At 50.6% G+C, this 21,301-nt stretch overlaps 1 protein-coding gene across 8 annotated transcripts in view; it reads right to left on the bottom strand.

Moving 5' to 3' along the window:
* Iqsec3 (IQ motif and Sec7 domain ArfGEF 3) overlaps nt 1-21,301 on the bottom strand; it is a 102,300-nt gene that overhangs the window by 7,825 nt on the left and 73,174 nt on the right. For all 8 annotated transcript variants that reach the window (XR_012911582.1, XR_012911583.1, XR_012911584.1 and 5 more), the window contains 7 exons: nt 10,742-10,864; nt 10,211-10,377; nt 7,091-7,230; nt 5,891-6,016; nt 3,321-3,420; nt 3,065-3,226; nt 810-902 (listed from right to left, as the gene is read on the bottom strand). Coding sequence is in view for 5 of the 8 variants with exons in the window: in XM_075982874.1 (XP_075838989.1) it covers nt 810-902; nt 3,065-3,226; nt 3,321-3,420; nt 5,891-6,016; nt 7,091-7,230; nt 10,211-10,377; nt 10,742-10,864 (911 nt within the window). In the remaining 3 variants the exon portion in view is untranslated. The remainder of the gene's footprint in view (nt 1-809; nt 903-3,064; nt 3,227-3,320; nt 3,421-5,890; nt 6,017-7,090; nt 7,231-10,210; nt 10,378-10,741; nt 10,865-21,301) is intronic.

The following is a 21,301-nucleotide window of genomic DNA, read 5'->3' as shown; positions in this document are numbered from 1 at the left end:
TTATGGGAGAGGGGCTTTCCACAGCACAGAGCCCAAAACCTTGCTGGGAACGGGAATGGCACGTCTTGGCTGTGCCATCAGTCTCTGGGATGCTGTCTAGCCCTCATCTGCCATTAGGACTAGCTGTAGAGGTGGGTGTCGTGGCAGGGGCTGGCCTTGGGGCTGTAGGAATCCACTGTCTTCCTAGCTCAAGCAGCTGTCCTATGCCCGTGGATGCTCAGTGTCCATGTTCTAAGCTCTGACTGTGGGGTGGGGTGTGAGACTGAGTGGATAAGCGGATGTCTGAGCCATGGATGGGGTTTCTGGGTATCTCCTGTCTTTCTTTGAATTTCTCCTTAGGAGGGGGCTTTGGGGGAAGGATCAAGCCCACATTCCATACTCCCTGCCGATGGGTGGAACTGAGGTAGCTGACAGAAAGGATAGAATCAGGCTTTCAGGGCTGAGCAGAGGGAAAACTATGTCCTAAGTTCAATCTGACTCTACTAGACTGGTGGGGAAATTTAATCTGAAGACTCCGCTTAAGAAACAGAGCTTGAGGCTCATCTGGATTGAAGCGAGGACATCAGGGCTCGTGGCCTGACTCCAGGAGCAAGTGGGGACATTTCACATTTGCAAACTGGATATATTTCTCTGTCACCTATTCTCCACCCTGAGCTAAGGACTAAAGGTTAAAGACACGAGCCTGGGACTCCTCCATGGAAAGAAATAGCTACAGAAACAGTATGCGCCCCTCCCCAAAGCCCCCAGAGCCAAGTACAGGACGGTGGTTGCCTCTAAATGGGCCAGGTAAGGGCAGAGCCCAGTCTCACCTGTGGGCGATCCTTGCTTCGACTGTGGGTCCCCCTGGGCTCCAGCCGACCTTCCAGAGAGAGCCTTTGTTCCCTGCTGCTTCTCCAGTTCCCCTAAGGAAGGGAGAAGCTATGAACAGAGGCATCCCCTCACAACCATCCCCAGCCCCAGGGAGCAAGAGGATATGGGGACAGCAGGAGGAGGTAGGAGAACCTGTTCCTGCCCACTCTGACAGGGACTTCAGGGTGGGCTTGAGCACTGAGAACCAGTTAAATCTCGGGGCGCTCTGAGGGGTGATGGCAAGATTTGCTTGACTGCCTGAGACCGGTGTGGGACAGGGAGGCAGATAGCTGGGGCTGACACCCTGGACTAACAGTTCTTAGGCACATTACCTATCCTGCCTTGCTTGAGATAGCTGGGCCCACTGCCCAACGTCATTAGGAAGATTACCTGAGGTAAAACACACAGAACAAGGACTGACTTGGACAAGCATGCCAAGTATTAGCATTAGGACAGTGTGCCAGAAAATGCAGCCTGCGGTCCCTAGGCATAGTTGGCCACATCCGGTCCATCCACGTGCACCTAGCAGGATTGCCCCCTTCCCCGCCCCAGCCGTGGAGCTTCCTGACGGGTGTTCAGTGCTATCCCAAGGGGCAGATTCCACAGCCTGTGTAGGTGGGACACATGTCCCAGCTGATCCTTTGCTGGAGCCTTTCTGCATTACCAGCTATCCGGTTTATCCTCCCAGTGGCTCTAGGGACCCGATGGTTGCCATCCGTGTAGATCTGACAGGTATTATTAAAGCGTTCTCTCAGCTTCTTGGTTCCATGGGACATGACTCAAGTTTCCGTTATTAAAACTATCCACTTGGGCTCCATTTGCTGTTTCTCTGGCTGTCTAGAATCCAGGGATAGGGAGCAGGAAGTGTCCAGACCAGCATTTTGTCCTTGTTGCCCACACTGGTGAGCCATCACTTGAGGCATTCTTACTGAGTTAGTTACTTGCGGGCCCAAGAGGGTCCTCCTCCTGGCTTTGGAGGAATTAGAGCCCTGATTACTTATACTTGCGTCTGGAGAGCCTGGGCAGGATGCTCATGGTCACTCCCTGTGAGAACTCAGACTCCCTTCTAAAGCCCCGCTGGCCTCAGGTTTTCCCCTTGTAAGGGGAATGAGCATACACGGGAAGTGGGCATTAAGTGACGGGTCCTGTCACCTGCCCTGTGCCAGGTGTGTAGCAGGTATTTAAGGCTTCCGTCACCCCTGCTACCCCTGCGAACCAGTCCTCCGCCCACCTTTCCTTCCAGCTTCGCTCCCCCGCCTCCTGCCCCCCTCCCTCCCGTTGTCTGCCGAAGCGATTTTCTCTCCCACTTGACATAATGGATTCTGACCAGATCTGTGCCTCTGGTACTTTGAGAAAGGACTTCTGGGACGCCCTTGGGCTAGAAGGACAGTACTTCTCTCAGTACAGCTGAGGCCAGGTGCCCAGTGGCTCTCTAAGCAGCTTGGGGCCATTTGTGACATTCTGATCAGAAGAAAAGTAAATCCTTTTCAAGACACACTCTGAGAATGTTCCAGAAGAAATAGCCCCACTGGGCCCTCTACGCAACTAGTCTGACCATGAAAAGAGTCTGTTTGTGAAACCCCCGAGTCCAAATAAACCAATGCTGTACAAAACCAGCATGTCCTCAGTGACTACCACCCCCTTGCTTTATTTTAGCTCGATTTTTGGGTTATTTTCTTAAGAGATTATACACAGAACCTCTTCTTTCAGTCCTCATAGTAGAAAGACTATGAGGCTAAGCCTAGGACTCATTTGCATATGCCATCTCTGCCTGTGTTAGTTAGCACTAGTGACTTTCTCAAAGGGGACAAAACTGCCACCTTGCAGGCTACAGCGAAGACAAGCAGAATGTCGCCCAGCCATCTTGCCTCTCGGTCTCACGGATCTGCTCGGCCTGGAGCAGCTCCCCTTGGCTGTTCTGGACAACGCAGCAGTGTTCTAGGTGAGAAAGGCCCTTGTGCACCCCACAAGGCTGGCAGATGTGCGCATATGTGTGTGTACCCTGGGAAGTAGGGCTCAGTGTAATCGTGAAGCAAGCCGACATTGGGATGGGATGTTGTAGCAATGTTAGGAGTCCAAGGGGGTGGGGGTGGGGCTCAGGCTGGGGCAGAGCAGGCGTGGCAGTTCCCGGGAGGCAGGGGTAGGTGCCTGTGCTGGCTTCCTCTGCCTTTTCGGACCCCATCTGTCTGTCTTAGAACCTGGGACTCATTCTTACACTCTATTCGGATCTGCTCCAGCTCTGTCACCTCCGCAATAGACTCCTTCAGGTCTTCCACAAACTTCTGCATCTCGTCAGAGCCCAGGGCGCAAAAATGCAACACCTGTTTCTTCTCAGAGCCCGCGAGTGGGGTTGCCAGTGTGATGCCGTGGGAATAATCTGGAATCCAGACACACCCCAGTGGTGAGCACACCACAGCAAGGAGGCTCGTGTGGGAAGCTCCCACCCCCCCCCCCCCAGCCCTGGGACTCACACTCGTTCTCAAAGAGGTGAAAACGCATGCCCAAGAGGCCGACCGCCTTGCAGAAGGTGTAGGTGAAGGAGCTCTTCTTCTTTGGGCACAGCTTGAGAATCTGCCCAGGGGAGGGACAGAAACAGGTGAGAGGGGCCGCAGCAAATACGTGTGCACAGAGGCAGGCACCGATGCCCACAGACATTGTGAACACTGTCAAGACACAGAGATGCACACCTATGCACATCAGACGCAGTCACGCCGCACACACCTGGCACAATACACACGTGCCATCCTGCTTAAAACCCACCAGGACCCACTACTTCTGCATTAGAAGCCCCGGCCGGTAAGCCCTCCCAGATCTAGCCTCTACCTACGTTGGCTTTGTGTCGGCATCACACTGTCCTCCTTTCTGTAGGCTGAAGCAGCGGAGCTCAGTCCTATGGCAGCCACTCCCTTTCCACAACTCCCCCCGCCCCCCAGCTTTCTGCATGGCCAGATTACTCCCATTATTTAAGTTAACACAAAATGCTCCTCAGAGAAAGCTTCCTTTCAAAACCACATTTAAACCCACAAACTAAAAAGCAAGCCCCCAAGTCTCCCCTGCCACCCAGTCACTCTGTCCCACTACCACTTTATATATAGATTTCAAAGCACTCCTCCTCCCATTGGCTATGGTCTCGTTCATTTCCTTCCTTCCTTCCTTCCTTCCTTCCTTCCTTCCTTCCTTCCTTCCTTCCTTCCTTTCTTTGATTTTTGTTTCTGCCTAATATGAAAGATTCATTCACCAGTTGCTCAAATATGTAAGCTTATATTTTATTTAGTAGCTCTTACGAGCAGGGCGCGGAGGATGCAGAAGGACAGAGGTGACAGATAACCCTGCCCTCGAGGGGTTTGTGTGATGGTAGAGGAAGACAGTTAAGGAAAAAAAACCTCTCTACCCACCCAACAAAGGCAAAGCAAGGGACAAATGAGGCAATTTCAGAAACTTGAGAGTGTTTTTAAGTCAAATAGGATTAGAAGTAGAAAGTGCTTGGGCAGACTGCCTTGCTTGGACAAGAGGCCTCCAGGGAGACCACATTCAATTAGCGACCGGCCTGAAGAGAGCCAAGTAACCACACCCAGAGGAGCTTTGGATGGGGAGGGGTGGCCAGAAAGGAGGCCTGGGCAGTGGGAGGCAGCTCCTGGCTCCAGAGTGTTAGAGTAGCTCAGGGTGCGCAGCCAATGAGCTTAGAGATCTTTGGGGTTGGGGGGGGATGAAGAACTGAGCTAGAGCCGGGTAGATGGGAGGCCCTGATGTGCCCAGAAGAGTACCATGGTTCTGTGGAAGTGACAGGGGACATGAGGAACCTAGAGGAATATTTTAACATATTGTAATATACAGACACATTTGTATTGCAAAAATGTATATTTACCACTGGCTGTCCACACATATACTATGAGATAAGTTCCTCCTTCTAAACCCCATGCTTCTGCAGGAATCCAGGGTTAATGCAGTCACTAACTAGACTCAGTGTTCCAACAAGTGTCTGAGCCTAAGTTTCTACTGCAGAAGTGAAGAGGGCAAGGGGGAAGCCAGATCACAAATTCCCCCAGTGATTGCCTGATTGGGGGGGTGGGGGGCTCACAGCCTTCATTGCCCCTGCCTGCTCCCTAAGTAACCTGCTGGAAGGAGATGAGACAGGCTTTTAAAATGCTAATCCACTGCCCTCTCAGATGATCCACTCTCTGAAGAAAGCAGTTTTAAGATTCAGCTTCGGTCTCTTCTCATTGGCTCTGCCAGTGAGTGACAGGCATCAAGGCTCCCATATTCTGGTTACAGAAAGAGGACCTGAGAGACTCACCGGGCCAGAATGGCAGGGTGGAGAAAGCTAGAGGTGCTTCTGTGGGACCCTGTAGAGGTTTCTAGAGAGTTCACATCTGTGGGAGGCGCTCACTCACCCCTGCCTGCCTCTCAGCACTTGGGACAACTCCAGGCACAGTGGGATGTAGTAAAGATTTATTGTGGGACACTTGTTTTCAGAGAGAAATACACCATCCATACACATGCTGTTCAGCCTCTCCCTGGGACCGGGGACAGTGGGCCTCTGCTGACCTTCCAGGCAGAATAGTGATGTCAAGGCCGAGTGCCTTGCCCAGGTTGTCTGTATCATGGAGAGGCCAGTTGTCTGGGGTCCAGCTCATTTCCACTTTGACCTGTCTCTGTGCTTCAGATCACGGCTTACCAAGTAGGAGCTGCCATATCCTCCACGCCATAGTCTCAGTCCTCCCTGCCCAGTGCCTCCATGTGTAGCCTCGCCCTGCCCAGCCCCAATAGGTAGGGCTAGCCCCAGCCTCAGCTCTCCCCTGCCCCAGCCTCAGCTCTCCCCTGCCCAGCCTCAGCTTTCCCCTGCCCAGCCCCAGCTCTCCCCTGCCCAGACAATAGGCAGGGCTAGCCCCAACCCCAGCTCTCCCCTGCCCAGTCCCAAAAGGCAGGGCTAGCCCCAGCCTCAGCTCTCCCCTGCCCCAGCCTCAGCTCTCCCCTGCCCAGCCTCAGCTCTCCCCTGCCCAGCCCCAGCTCTCCCCTGCCCAGCCCTGGCCGCACTGCTCACCACCAGGAGATCATTGAAGAGGAACACTTCTCTCTGGTGTGCGGCCTGCTTCTGGAGCTTGTTCACGTCAGTCACCTCGAAGAGCCGACTACAGCAGACCAGGCGGCGGTGTGGCATGGACAGCACCTGAAACCCAGACAGGGCTCTATAGTGAAGCCTCAGAGACCCCAGGGCTCTCCTCCTAGCCCATGACACCCATTTTCCAGAAGAGGAGATAGAGGTTTAGGGAGTGGGCATGGGCTCTACTCCTATGCAAAGACCAATGCTTGACCCTCAGCCTCTCATGGTGGGGGTGGGGGCGTGTCTCTGTTCCCACCATCACACCTCTAGGGCAGCAGATCCAGAGATTCATTATGCTTGTGTAATGAGATCATGGGAGGAGGAACAGAAACTGAGATAAGTCTTCAGACTTTTCATGACCTAATATCAGCCTTTCCCTACAGTGACCATGTGTGTGCGAAATCCATGCCCGTTTTTTTTACTACACACTCAAACACAAGCGTGCAAGGGAAAGGGGATTATAGGGACCCCAGGATGTACCCTAATAACTCAAATATCAGCTGGCTTGCGGAGCAGACAAGCACTGAGTCCTCAGTCACAGAGGCTCTGACGTGAGGGTCCTCCCTGCACAGAGAGCTCAAAGGCCCCCTGCAGCGGAAGGACTACGCACCTGCCTCACCTTACCCACGCCCGATAAAAGGTGCCAGTCGCCTAGTGTGCCACAGAGGATGCCAGCTTTAAAAATCACTGCACATTAGAACACGCTGCCTGGACCCTGGTTGCCACCACCCACAGTCTAGACAGTTCATTTTTCTGCCTTCTACCCATTGGGCCCTTTCAGGAACACCTGCCATCCAGCGCTTCCTGTGAGAAGCATCCTAAACGTCCTCAGCTGGCCATTCACATGCTGCTACCTTAGATCATTGGCCACTTCCTTTCGACATCTCACCCTAGTAACGGCAGCTGGTGGCAAGAGGGATGAGGACATTATGAAAAGAGAGAAAGAGGAGCTGGTGCCTGGCGCACAGCACAAACTCAGTCCTTGACTCACAGAGAAGTGTCTTTGAGAAAGGTAAAGGAGAGACTGGGGAGATGTCAGGAAAAACGAAACGATAGGAAACAGGAGATGGCTGGCTGGGTGACCCGCCATGGGCAGGAAGTCAAGAGCTGCAGGGAGGGCTGCTCAGCACAGGCACTTACCGTCTTCATGCCCACGATGGACTTCTCCACCTTGGTGACGTACGTGACGTGGTCCTCATTGGACTTGAGCTCCTTCTGCTGGATCCTTTCATAGATGCCTACCACCAGCTCTCTGGGGATGTCAGCGCCATCATCCACACCTGCCAACGTGGAGGACAAGATTTCCCTCCACACCAGAGCACCAGGAAGTGGCCTTGATTGTGTTTTGCTTTTGATCTAAGCTTTTGGCAGTTCGCTCCCTATCCCCACTAAAGGAAAGATAGGCTTTTCAGCAATGTCTGCTAAAGTCCTCTGTTCCCACCTCCTAGGCCGCTTTCCTGTGGTTCCCAGGCTCCGCCAAAGCATCTTTGCTTCTGCACTTCTATTGTCTTCTGTGCATTTGCCTTGACCTCACTCCGTGTCTCCCCATGAGCATGAAGATCATCTGTCTTGTCCTCTCTGGGACTTCCCCTCCCCTTTAACAGGGGAGGGGACAGGGTACCAAGAACGGATACCATGGAGCAGTGGAATGAGTTATAGGCGTCTTCCCTCACTGGGACAGAAGAGCTGAGCAGGAAGCTAAGAGGAAGCTCATGCCTTGAGGTAGCACAGGCAGTAAACCCCGCCTGTCTGCTCCTGTGTTATATACTGGCAATGTTTGGAGAGCAAAAGAGTTATCGGATGGAAACAAAAAGCAGAGGGATTGTGGGGAGATGAGTGAGGAAGAAGACTTGAGAGGTAATGGCTGCATAGGAAACTCCGGTAAATGCAAGTGGAATAGGACACCCGAGTAAAGAGTTCAAGAGAAAAGATAAGTGACCAGAACCACACTCTGAACTCCTCTATCCATAACTTTGATTCAACCAACTGTCAATCAAAAGTATTCCAAGAACTGCATTTGTCCCAAAAAGGTACAGATGTTTTTTCTTGTCTTTATCCCCTAAATAATATGATATAACAATGTTTACAAAGCATTTAAATTGTATTGGGCCTTATAATTCATCTAGAGATGACTCAGAGTATAAAGGAAGGTGAAATACATATGCCACCCTACACACACACACACAGAGAGAGAGAGAGAGAGAGAGAGAGAGAGAGAGAGAGAGAGAGAGAGAAGAGGAGAGAGAGAGAGAGAGAGAGAGAGAGAGAGAGAGAGAGAGAGAGAGAGAGAGAGAGAGAGAGAGAGAGAAAACGAACACCCAACAGGGTCCTGGAAACAATTCCTTAGGGATATGGAAGGATACTATGTATCAGAAAACATGACACAGCTGGACATGTGTTTTTAGACTGAAAAGATTGGACCGAATTTATAGTGGATGAAGAAAAACACATCAGTGTGAAAATTCTCTACACAAAGGCAACCAGAAGAACCCATAGACTTTCAGACACAAAGGAAAAACAACCTTCCCAAGGCCAGGAACCAGATGGCAGAGCTGCACTTCAGCTAAGGCAGAGCAGGGCATGCCCACACCTAAGCTACGTATTTCCAGGCTGGGATCCTATTCCAGTTAGCTCCCAGTCATATATGAGGGCAGAAGGCGGCAGATTCAGAATGCAGGCTGCTGCTTTGTCTCCAATGTACCCTTTCTTTGCAAACCAACTACAAATGAGGAAGCCGTGATGTCCAGGAACCTGACCGTGGCTCAGAGATGTCATGGTTGACGCTGACAAGGAGATAAAGCACCTAGGGAACCATCCAGATCTAAAATATTGACTCTCAGGATAGGGTCAGGTATTTTAGTAGTATAAACAGAAGAAGCCAAATCTAAAACAAATCTAAAACCGACTCCAAGGAAGGTGGAAAAACTGTAGCTTTGGGCTGTGTTCACTTGGCTTTCTGATCCCTCTCTGGTTTTCGTGGTGGTGTTAGAAGAAAGTGGAAAAAATTCTATATAATAGGAGATTTAAACATCACTTAAAAAATCATTAAGTACCCCCTCTCCGGAATACCACAGTATTTGTACTGTGTGACTCCATTTTTATATCTCAGGAGGCGACAAGCCCTGGAAGACAAGATGATGCTAAGCTCAGGAAGGTGTCTCAGGTGAGATGGGATGAGAGAGAAGGTTCTGGGTGATGGAAATGGCCAGTTTGTAGACTCAGGTGTGAGCACACGGGTGTCCGTGAATATAAGCTCTTGTCGTATTTATTCATCTTAAACAGTCTGTGTTCATAACAGGGATAGGAAGAAAGAAGCAGCATGTCATTTGTTGATATGGAAGAAACAGTAGACACATAGCCAACAGGCTGGGGATGTAGCCCAGTGGCAGGCGGCTTGCCTACCATTCAGAAGTCCCTGGCTTCTCTCTCAGCACCACAAGATGAATCAATAAACAACGGAAACCTACTCAACTCGAAGTGTGGCTTGAGGGAACAGCAGCGGTAACAGGGGCAGCAGGGTCCATTCTCTCTTTTCTGTAATGAACCTTGTAGAATTATTTTACTTTATTAAGTATACACACGCACATTTTTTTTTTTGTTTTAATTTTTGGAGACGGTATCATTCGAAAGCCCAGGCTGTCCTTGAACTCATTCTGTAGCCCAGACTGACCTTGAGCCAGCTGCAATCCTCCTGCTTTATCCTCCCAAGTGCTGAGATTACAGGTGTGGCAGGATCACCTCTGGCACTTTGATTTTTCAATGCCCAAAGCTACCCATGTTACTACATACATTATATGCTGGTAGCTTTGATCTGGTCCTGGTCAGAGGTGCATGGGATCAATCAGAAAGGTTTCCCTGGCAGGTGCTACCAAGTGATCTGCAAGGCTGAATTCAAGGAACTCAGAGCTGGAAAGCCTTATTCCAAGTCTTTTTCCTCCTAAGTCATGAGAGCAGAAGGGTTGGTCCTACCCAGATACTAGTCTAGTGCCAATGGCCTGGAGGTCACCCAGTGGGGATGGTCCACAGCACACAGAAGGCAGAAGGCATTGCTGCAGGGCCCTGCTACTTTGAATAGGGCTGTGGTACCTGGAGACTCCATATGCTGGAAAGTACGAAACTTCCCCAGCCTGCTAGGGGTGACTAGGTCCTCAGGAACAAATAACATCTATCGTTAGGGCTCGTAGTCACAGAATTAACATGAACAGGACCAGGCAGCATTGTGCAGCATCCTTACCCCACCTCCCCAGTCCAGCTTCTTACCTCGAAGGTTTCGGATAAAGTCTTCAAGCATCATCTTCCGGTCAGGCTTGATGTTGGGGCTGTACATGTCGGTGTTGAGAAGGATGATGGCAAAGGCCAGGATGAAGATGGTGTCTGGGTTGTGGAACTGCTGCACCACCTCGGGGTTACACATGCAGTAGCGCTGGCTGTGGGGGAGTGGGGCAGGACTGTAAGCTCCCCAGCCGCAGCCCTTGAAGGGTCTGGGGACCAGGGAGATCACTGGCTGTCCATCCCCCAATACCCACCTCCCACATGCACTTAGTAAAACGGGCTGGCTCTGGTGAGTGACAAGCAGCCATTGGGAGGGTTGCATGTGGCTGCCAGATCGGAGGACTCAGTAAAGGATTCTTTTTCTGTTTCTTCCAGTCCCACCTTCCCACCTACACCAGAAGGGCTTTACCCAGCTCAGCATCTCTTAGCCCAGAATCATGGCAGCTTTTCTTTACCACCTGTTTCCCAGAAATCAGGGGATTTGGAGGATCAGGGAGAGGAGCTGGGAAGGCATCTTACCTGAAGGCCTCTATGAGCCGCTCTACCTTCTGGGCCTCCCCTTGCACGCGGATGTGAGCTTGAAACTTCCTCAGGGCCTCGTCCAGCTCCATGTTGGAAAAGTCCATTTCATCTACCACGCAGCTGAGGGCAAGCAGGAGGAGGTTGTGGGTAAAGTCAGCCCCCTCTAACTCCTCTAGAGGAGTAAGGTGAAGCCTCCCTGGAGAGGTGGGGGAGGGCAACTTGACTTGCTTCTAGCCAGGAAGGATGGAGGAAGTCTTATAGCTTTTTTTCCCCTGCTCTGGGGTCTCCTCTGAATAACCTAGGTGGACAGCTTTCTCCTGCCACCTCTCACCTCATGCAGCAGTCCTGGAAGACAAGTTATTGGCTATTGTCTCTGTCCCTCAGTCAAATACCTGAGGCCTAGGGGGATGGGCTGTTGTGGAATATTTGTTTAACTATGCAAAGATGTATTGCACTTGTTTAATTATGTAAAGATGTGTTGCTGTTTTACCTTGCCTGTCTGAGTCACCTGATTGGTCTAATAAAAAGCTGAATGGCCAATAACAAGGGAGGAGGTATAGGTGGAACTTCCCGGCAGGGAGAATAAGTAGGAGGAGGAATTTAGACTTAGGGAGAAGAAAAAGAAGGATGAGGATGGGGATGAGGAGGAGGAGGAGGAGGAGGAGGAGAATAAGAATAAGAATAAGAATAAGAATAAGAATAAGAAGAAGACAGGGAGAGGGAGAGGGAGAGAGGAAGATGTCAGGTAGATATGCTAGGGGCCATCCAGAAAGACAGACACAGAGGAAGCAGAAAACCAGGACATACAGAATGAAAGAAAGGTTAAAAGCCCCAAGGCAAAACATAGATGAATAGAAACAGGTTAAATTAAGTTGTAAGAGCTAGTGGGACAAGCATAAGCTAAGCCAAACTTTCATAATTAACAATAAGTCTTCATTCGGTAGCTGGTTGGCAGCCTAAAGATAATACCAACTACAATGAGCTGGTGCCCAGCAACACCAAGGGTAGTGGAAGGCTGAGCTCAGGTCTTTCTGCTCTGGACCCAAGTTCTCACTGAACCCCATAGGATCTGAGGGTCTAACAACGTAAATGGGATGAACCAGGCATGGCAGGTCCTAGCTACTTAGAAGATGGAAGCAGAAGGATGCTTCTCAAAAAAAAAAAATGGGGTGGAGGTAGATGTTATATAGCCTATATCCTATCAAGACTGATTAGAGGTCCCTTTCTCTCCACTGGAATCTCCAAGTGGGTTAGTCTTTCCTGCGTCCCCCTTTCTCAGGCTGCCTGAAAAGGACGAAGCCTGTACAGTTTCTCTCTGTGGACCAACCCCTTTACTTTCTTTTCGGGTGCTCTAGTCCCAGGGTCTCGTGTGGGGTGGCAGGAATCTGGGCGTGGCCATGCTGCCGATCTGCTACATCCTGCCGAGAGAAACTTATCATGATGTGGCTGGCACATGCCCACAGGCTCTAGAGCTGTCATCTCTGTCACATGCCCCCACCCTTGTTACCTCCCTGTTGGCTCCTTCACAGCCTACCCTCTGCTGTCTCCTCAGTTCTCCCGGTAGGACATTGTCACAGCACACTGTGGGCATGAATCACCTTGCCCTTCAAGGGTGCCTTCCTATAGCTCAACTCCAGCACTCCCAGCAGGGCTAATCAGACATCCACAGAGAGGACCCACCTCTCCCACGATCTCAGAAAACCAAGATCCCCCCCCCCCAACTCCATTGTCATTTGTCAGATGAAAGCAAAGAGAGGTGTCATGAAGCAGCGATCTGGGCATGGAGGTGTGTGGATTCTGCCACCCCTCTGAGGGGGGAGCAGGAAGAGAGGTCAGCCCCCCAAGAGCGCTAAGGAGGAAGAGTTGAGGGGGAGCAGGATCCTTCCTCTTCCCTCACCCTGCCCTGGGTAAAGCCAGAGCCACCCTCAGCTGAGTTCACTGGGCTCTCTCAGTCTTGTCTCAAGTTTGTCTGGGTAGGATCGTGGATGGGACAGGAAGAACATGGAGGCAAGAGGCTTGCCAAGCCTGAAAACCAGTCTGGGATGGAGAAGGATGCATGGGTACCAGATCCTCCAAGTCCACCCAGGTAGAGAGCTCTCGGATCGCTGAATAGCTTCTGTTCCGCTTTGTCTTTGTGAGTGAGCACCATGGGGTCAGCATCTATGGTGCTCAGGGCTTAACTCAGGCAGGAGCCAGGCATCAAGCCACAGAGTGCTGCTCTCCTGGAGAAGGAGACAGCCTGTGCAGTACGGGGCGCAAAGACAGAGCCAGAGCCCATGCAATATGGGCGCAGAAGCCAAGCCAGAGCCAGAGATGGGAGGAGATAGAGCGTGTGTGGTGTAAGTCCTACAACCAGAGCCACAAGGAAGAAGGAAGAGGGGTGGGGAAGAGCACAGCAGATAGAGACGAAGAAGGAAAGAGATGACTGAAGAAGAGAGGAGAGAACAAAATGAAAACAGACAAGAGAAGAAAGGAGTAGACAGAGGAGGGCAGAGAGAAAAAGTCAGGAAGAGATGACGTGGGAAGACTCCATGTATTCAGTAGCCACCGGAGCACATGGGAGCTGATGGTGAATGAATACAATGTATCATCTCACCCCAGAGTGGAACCCTCATAAAACCACGGGAGAGGGCTGTGGGCTCAGCTGGGCCAACACTGACTTAAAAAGTCCTGGCTTCTCCAAGGCCCAGGCCTGACTCATTGGTCTATTTCTGCTTCTCCCTCCCTCTGTTGTGGGCTCCTGAACACCCCCTTCCCCTATTTTGTGTCTCTTCAGAAGCCCCTCTTCGCGCCCCTCTGCCTCCGGAGTTCTGGGGGAGGTCTCTCCCCTAGACAGTAGAAGTAGGTGCTAGAAGCAAGGCTCTGTGGGGGAGGCAAGAAAGGAAGTGGCGGCTGGGGGGAAGGGCTCTGCCCAGTCAAGCACAATGGCCTAGTTTTCAATCCTCTACTCAGGTGACACACAGCCTGCCAGCTCACGGGTTCACTGGCTCGGGGACTGTGGCTAAGAGCTCCAGTAATGAGCCAAGAGTCTGAGACCTGGAGCAGTCCAGGAGAAGTAGTCGGGTGAAACGTGGCTCCTAACCCAAGACAGGAGTGGGAGGATGGCCATGGAGCCCGAGGGCCTCTCGTTCAGCATCTTCTAGCCTGTTCTGAGAACCCTGAGCTGGGATGGAGAAGGTGTTAGCTAAATGCAGCTCTCTGGACCCCGTCCAGATCCAGTGACTTAGAACATTTGGAAGCTGGCCTAGGAGCCTGCATTCTTTATCAACTCTCTGAGTGGTGTTTAAGATGCGGAAACCAGGGGCGGTGGAGCCAAAGCAAAGGGTGGGGGGAAGCTCAGCCCATTCAATGGAAGCTTTTGCAATGGGAGTCATGGCCAGCACCAAACCCCAGGGACTTTCCAGGGAGCTGTGCCTTTGTCCTCCCAGGATATCAGGGCTACTCTGTATGGGGTAGTAAGGGACAGAGAGGGGCTGGAACGATGGATAGACACAGCATCTCCCACTCCTCACCCGCCTCCCTGGGATGCACCTCGGGGCATCAGAGGTTTATTTTTTTATTTATTTTTATTTTATTTTTAAAAATGCATGAGTATTTTGCCTGCATGTAAAGGCAATGTGTTTATGCAATTCCCTCAGAAGTCAGAAGAGGGCATCAGATCCCCCTGGAGTAACTGGAGTTACTAGATGTTGCCAGTTGTCACATGGGTGCTGGAACCAAACCCAGGTCTTCCGCAAGAGCAGTCAGTGCATTTAACTATGGCGTCAGTGTTTGATAGCAGGTGCCGTTCCAGAACACTGACATCCCGGAGAGAAATCCTAACATTTTCTGGCTACAAAGCCCCAGCTGGAAGGTAAAAGAAAGAGTTGAGACATGGGGAAGCCCTCACTCTTCCATAATAGAGAGTCACTTCTTATATAGCTGTGGGCGAGCCAAGGCCAACTCCTAGGACCTGCCCCACCCTCCTCTCCACCCTGATATTCCCTAAGCTGGGCACAGAAGCAGGGCGAGCTCACAGCCCACCTGTGACGGCACTCTGGATGTCCCCAACAGTGTCAGACAAGGACGTAGCTCTCTGGCTGGCTTGGAATTCATCTCCCTGTGACCAGCAGTGGCTATTCCACCTTCTACTGAGGGAGCCATTATTTGCTTTCCTGGTGAGGTCTGTGTCCTCCTGGCGAAGGTGGCCAGGTGGCAGACTGTGCTGTCTCCCTGCATTGTGCTCTGGTAGGTAGACCATCATCTTCAGGATTGTCGCCTGTGACTCTAATGACATGGGCTCTTCAGTATAGATTTCAGCTGGCATCTCTGCACCCTTTACCTTCCTCGTTTTCTTTCTCCATACTTCTATTCTGTAGCATCTGTATCCTACTTGGTCACCCAGAATCCCTAAAGGGAGCAGACTGTTGACCAGTTTACCAAATCTTCCTGCTGCTGGGACCCAGAGCAGGTAACCTCCCCTCTCAGCACTGTGTCCCGACGCTCTTTTTGGGTCTTCTCATCTCCCAGTTTTACACACAGCATCTCTTGGGCCCCCTGGCTGCTTGCCTTGTGCTGCCACAACTAGGAGAGCAGATTTTCCCAGTTCTGGGGAGTCTCTTTCTTCTGGGGCTTCCCTGTGTGCGTATACAGCTCCAGGACTCCCAGCATCAGGCAGGAGGATCCCTCTGGACCCTGCGTATTGCGGGTAACTTTAGGGCTTGTTACATGTTCAGTGTGAGACATTTCCCACAATCCCATGTGCCTGAGTACCTGGATCCCACCTGGGGGCACTGTTTTAGAGGTTATGGGACCCTTGGAGCCCAGGACCTAGCTGGCAGATATAAGCTCCTCAGCATCACCCTTCTGGTTCCCTTGCTACTTCCCGACCTCCCAAGAAGGAGCTGTTTTCTCACACTGTGCTGCTGTGGATGGACCTGCCCCAGTTACTGTGCCTTCCCAGCTTTGATGGGCTGTGCCCCAGAAACCAGGAACGAAAGTAAACTTCTCTCCCTTAAGTTACTTCTGTCAAGTGAGGATAAGAGCAACTCATCATGTCTCACTTAGTATGTAACAAGCCTATGGTCTGGATTTTAGGAGCTATTAACTGCTACCTGCTACGTTTGTAACGTGTTTCTAGAAGAGACTGGCCCTGAGTGGGATTGCACAGACCTCACTCCAGGAACACCTCCCCGGCAGGCCTGGCTGCCTTCCCCACCTCCCGTGTTCCCTGTTTCTCAGTGATTAGTGCTAAAGTAGTTCTCTCTGACGGATTCTACCTCCTCCAGATCCACAGTGGGGGTCTGGGAAGTCTTGGAGGAGATTTGGACACATTTTTATACAGGCAGTAACCATGGCTATGCAAGGAGCCTCTTAATTGTCAAAGGTGTCAGGGAAGATGGCTGATTTCCTTCCGGGTCAGAGTCCACCTGGAGTATACCCCACAGGAGGGTTCACATCCCCAGCTTCTTCTTTTCCCCATTATAGGCCTTCTCAGAGCTCCAGCAGTGACTGGCTGGTTGGTTTGCTTTCAACACATGTGCTAAATGGCTCCTGAGTTCAGTGCTGGGCAAGGACCTGTTGAGAGTGGCTAGCAACACAAACAGCCTGTGTTCTGGAATGAGATGCTGGCTAGTTTTATGTCAACTTGACATAAAATGAGCGACAGTCATTTGGAAGGAGGGAACCTCAACTGAGAAAAAGCCCCCACCAGATTAGCTTGTGGGCAAGTGTGTAATGTATATTTTTTGATTGATGCTTAATTTTGGAAAGACAAGCTCACCATGGGAGGTGTCATCTTTGGACTGGTGGCTATAAGGTAGCAGACTGAGCAAGCTACGAGGAGCAAAGTCAATAAGCAACACTCCATCATGGCCTCTGCATCAGCTCCTGCCTCCAGGCTCCTGCCCTGTTTGAGCTGCTGCCCTGGTTTTTCTCAGTGATGGACTGTAATGAGGAACTGGAAGCAGAAATAAACCCTTTCCTTCACAAGTTTCTTTTTTGGCTATGGTTTTTATCACAGCAATAGAAATCCTAACAGCGACAGGGAGCCGTGCTCTGAAAGCAGAGTGAGAACTTTTCTTTACAGTGGGATGTTGTGGCAAACACTTAGAATCCCAGGACTTGGGAGGCTGGGGCAGGAGGATCATATGGTCAAGGGCAGCTTGGGTTCTCACCTTCCATCCTCTGAAATTCTTTATAATCATTACGGGTTCTATGTGGAGAAAGGACATATTCCACACAAAGTCAAAGAAGACATGTTTTATATTGCTGTGCCCATAAAGAACTCTTAGGGGACTTGCAATTTCAGTTGAGAGCTGAAAAATGAGTTGCATTGTTGAGAAGTAGGTAGGCTAAGGAGGCTGATGTATATACCAAGGTTCAGCGATAGAAAAGAATTCCAAGGATCTAGAAAATGAAATGTAGACAGGAAGAGAGCCTGGAGAAAACAGAGGCCTGGGGCAGATAGGACCTTGACCTGCCAGAGATCAGAGATTTGCCAGTCATGAGGATTCTAGAGTTTATCCTGAATTCAGGAAGAAACAACAGCAAGGTAGACGCAGTGGAGTGATATGATCCAGTTTCCTTGAAGATTATTATGGTTTCTGGGGAAAATAAATGAAAGGGAGGGAGCCTAGTCAAGATGCTATTGCAGGGGTCCAAGCCAGATGTGTTGGGGCTGCATCAGGGTCGAAGCAGAGGAGGGCGAATGCAGGGTGCAGGGTCTGGGATACAGCTCAGAGGAATCTAGAACGGAAGGACGGAGGGGGAATGGGAGCTATGGAGAAGACTGGTCCATGCTGAGTTCCATAGCTCATTGTGAACCTAGGCCAGTACTTAAGTGAGCATGAGGCTAGATGAGGCTTCAGCTTGGCCCGCTAGGTGTGAAAGGTTGTGTCGAGTCGCTATTTCTCCTTTACTAACTTCTACCTCCCTTCCAGAACCTGGAGCAGAACCCACAGCCTTACACACACTGGGTAACAACTCTAGCCCACAGCCCCATAAACCATTATTAAGACTCAGTGTGTGTCTCTTTTAGTTTGCAAATGAAAGCCTTGTGTTGATGCCTCCCTGCTCTTTGGTCACTCCCATTGTCTCTGCTTTTGTTTGGAGCCAAACTCCAAGAAGACGTCCCTGTTGGTACCATCTTGCTTCCTCACTTCTCTCAGGCTCCAGTCCAGTGTATGTTCTCACACTCTCTTGTCAAGGCCACCACTGGTTACCATGTCACCAAGTTCAATGGACTCTAGTTGTCATCCCACCAGGGATGGGGAGCACTGCCTCTCCCTGGGGTGACCCCTTTCTCTTTCTAGGTGCTCTTCTTCTACTTGATCCCTGGCGTAGAGATGGCCCCCAGGCCTTCCTCCCTGGCTTGAAACCCTTCCTTAGGTGGCCTCACTGATTCCAGTGGCTCTAATTGCTACCGTAGCTGAGCGTTTGCCAAGGTTGTCTCTCCCTGAGTCCCCTTATTATTGGGTCTCTGTGGCTTATTGCCAATGTTTATAAAAAGCCAGTGATAGCAGGGGAGTGAGCAAGAGCATCTCCATTGCTTCCACCTTCCACGGGAGCATGGGTGGCACACTTTATTTTTTTTAATATAGCTGAGTCATTTGAGGTCTGAACATCCTTACTGGGTGACATTCATGAGAATGTAGGATGTGTTGACTTCTCTTGCATAGATACCGGGTTATGAGTCTTTTGTTTTACCTGACATTTAACAATTTGACTTGCTTAAGTGAATATTTGACAGTGTCTAGTTAGATCAGTTCTGCCGATGAGACATCCTTAGGTGTAGCATATGTCTCTGTTTTAAACTGAAAATATATATACATGTATCAGGAATTACCTACTCCAATGCAATGAGCTCAGGACACAGCACAGTTAGTTATGTGCAATGATGAGTGTCCTTAATCCTCACCCCCTCAGGAGGCCAATCACGGTGGGTGACACAGCTCTATGCTCTCCTCCCACACCTGCCACAGGCTCCGGAATCCACCTACTCACTTCCCTCCCTGATGCAGCCAGGGTTTGGCTATAGGCTTGGTCCTTTCTTATCCTCTGCCTTCAAATCATCTTTAAGAACCATCCTTCCAGGATGCTTGCCTGGTCTTCACTGGCTCTTCTGCTTGCTTTTCTTCAGAGCCTTTCACATCCCCCTGTGAAGGTCAAGTTCCCAACAAAGCTAGCAGGCCCTTAGCACCCTCTGCTCCCCTCTTTCCTCCGGGCTTCCCTCCTGCAGTCTTGCCTTCATGCCATCTAATCCCAACTTTAAACATCTGCTGGTGTCCCCAGCTTCCATGGTTTTCTGGACCTGGCTTCTGTCTACTTTAAAAAATTCTTTGCATGTATGAACCCAGTAACTATTGTAGGAAGAGCGAATGAAAGAGTTTGAACGAAACAGGACTCTGCTCTTGACGGTCAGCTGGAAAAGAAGCTCAAGAGCCTGTGGACATTCTACCCAGGGACCTAGGATCACTTAGTCTCCTTTGCCAAGATGATCTGGAACTGACCCCAGACCTCTTCCAGGGAGATGTTTTGGAGGACTGCAGACGCTGGGCCATGAAGCAGCATGGGCCACATAGACCTCTTGCTTCCTCCAGCCGCAGAAGGAAGGGAGTGTGTGATGAGAGCCAGGGTGTGCGGACATGCGTGGCTTCCAAGAGTCTGTCTGAACCTGCCTAATGGATCAGCCAGTGAATCAGGGGCGAGGGTGGGAAGAGAGGGTTTGCTTAGGCCATCTCCTTTCCTGCAGGTCTCGAGGGGGTGGGGTGGGGTGGGTGTGAACCTCAGGAGGACCGTATCTGTGTGAACAGGTACACTCTTGCATCAGCCTGCTTCTTAACACTGATCTGCTCACCCAATTGATTTGTGTTGTGGGAAATGAAGCATCCTACACAACTCCGATCAAAACGAATTACGTCATCTTGGGATCTTTTTTTTTGTTTCTTTTTTCTTTTTAAAAGAGAGCAAGACAGTGTCTGGCAAAGAAACTGGTTGGGAGCTGAAAATAGGTAATAGCAACAGCAGGGATTTTTTAATTGGCCAGAAGAGATGGTAAAGATTGTCAGCGCAGCCCAGCTGCGGCCTGGGAAGAAGCAAGTAGCTGCGCTTCAGGGGACAGGGCCACGGGATGCAGGAACCCTGCTTTTATTCTGCAGCACTTGGCTTACACAATTTAATTAAAAATATTCTCATCCGCTGCAGGGTTATTTTTTTCTACTCAGAACTCATAATTTGCTCTATAAAGTTTAAGGCCTTTTAGGAAAGTAAATGGGGTCAAGGAAACAGAGCAAGAGGATGCTGACTCAGTTGGAACTTCTGGTGTCCCTGAGATGGCACTGGGACACAAAGGTCTTCTCTGAGGCCACCTCCAAAGGGATGCCTGCCAGACGCAGTCTGAGGACTCAGGAGTCAAGTACTCAGTTGTAACTACCCAGACCGATGAGAAGTCATTGCGGATGCCAGAACAGATTTCTCCCTTGCTGGACTTGTTGGCCTCCCAGTGAGCAGGGGTCACGAAATCCAAAAACATCTCAGAATCCACTGGTGCTTACTGACCCTGGATTACTGGGACCCACCCCTGAGATTCAAATTCAGTGGTCCTGGAGCAGTGACAGAGACAGCATCACCAGAGGGCTTCTGGGTGATGCTGATGTTGCCAGTCAGGGCACCACACTTTGAGAGGTAAGACTGTGTGCTGTAACAATGTAGGGCATGGGAAGAGGTCAATCTTTGGGCTGGAGTCTTGTTTCTGCTATTCAGCAGTCTGGCTCAAGTCACTAAGCCCCTGTATGCCTCACTTCCCTCCTCTACAGAACAAACATATGTCTGTCACGTCTTCTGGGTAGAGCTGGTATGAGTCTTAAGAAGATGATGTAGGCAAAGGGTCTGGTGTAGCAGGACTTAGTAAGTAGTAGCCTTCATTGTTTTTGGAGATTAAGCCCATGTTGACATGCTAGGCATAGGAGTGGATTCCAAGTCCCTCTTAGCGGAGGTGTTGAGAATACCCCTTCCTACAGCAGCAGCTGACTGCCTGAATGGCAGCTATCTGCAAGTGCTTTAACACACACACCAAACAGAAACTGGATCTAGTGCAGACCTCTTGAGACTTGGGAACTGTATTTTCCGCCCTGCTCTTTCCCAGATGAGAGGATCAGAGCCCAGGAAATCAAGTGAGTAGAGGGGTTGGAGTTGTACCTGATTCTGCTCAACTTCCCTGCTACCGGCCAGTGAACAAGTCATTTCTTCTCTCTGGATCCCTGTTCTACCTAGGCAAGGTGAGGACTGCGCTATAGCTGAGTGCCCACAGGGTTTTCCAGAGCTGCAATTCAGAAGCAGAGATGGACGAGAACCCTGAATGCAGCAGACCATACTTCTCGTGGGCTTGGGCATAGACATTGGTGTGTTGTGGGATTATAGGCTCATTCTACCCCGCTGCAGGTCTCAGCCATCTATGAGCTGTGTGGCTGAGGGGAAGTTCCCTAACCTCTCTGTTCCTTGGTTCCCGCATTATTAGAAATAAATACACCCACAGCTGTTGCTGAGATGGAACAAGGTGTTGCATGGGAGATTCCTGGA

This window comes from Microtus pennsylvanicus, chromosome 8 (assembly GCF_037038515.1).
Source record: "Microtus pennsylvanicus isolate mMicPen1 chromosome 8, mMicPen1.hap1, whole genome shotgun sequence".
NCBI lineage: Eukaryota > Metazoa > Chordata > Mammalia > Rodentia > Cricetidae > Microtus > Microtus pennsylvanicus.
Note: the sequence above shows the minus strand (reverse complement) of the source record. Positions and strands in the feature narration are given on the sequence as shown.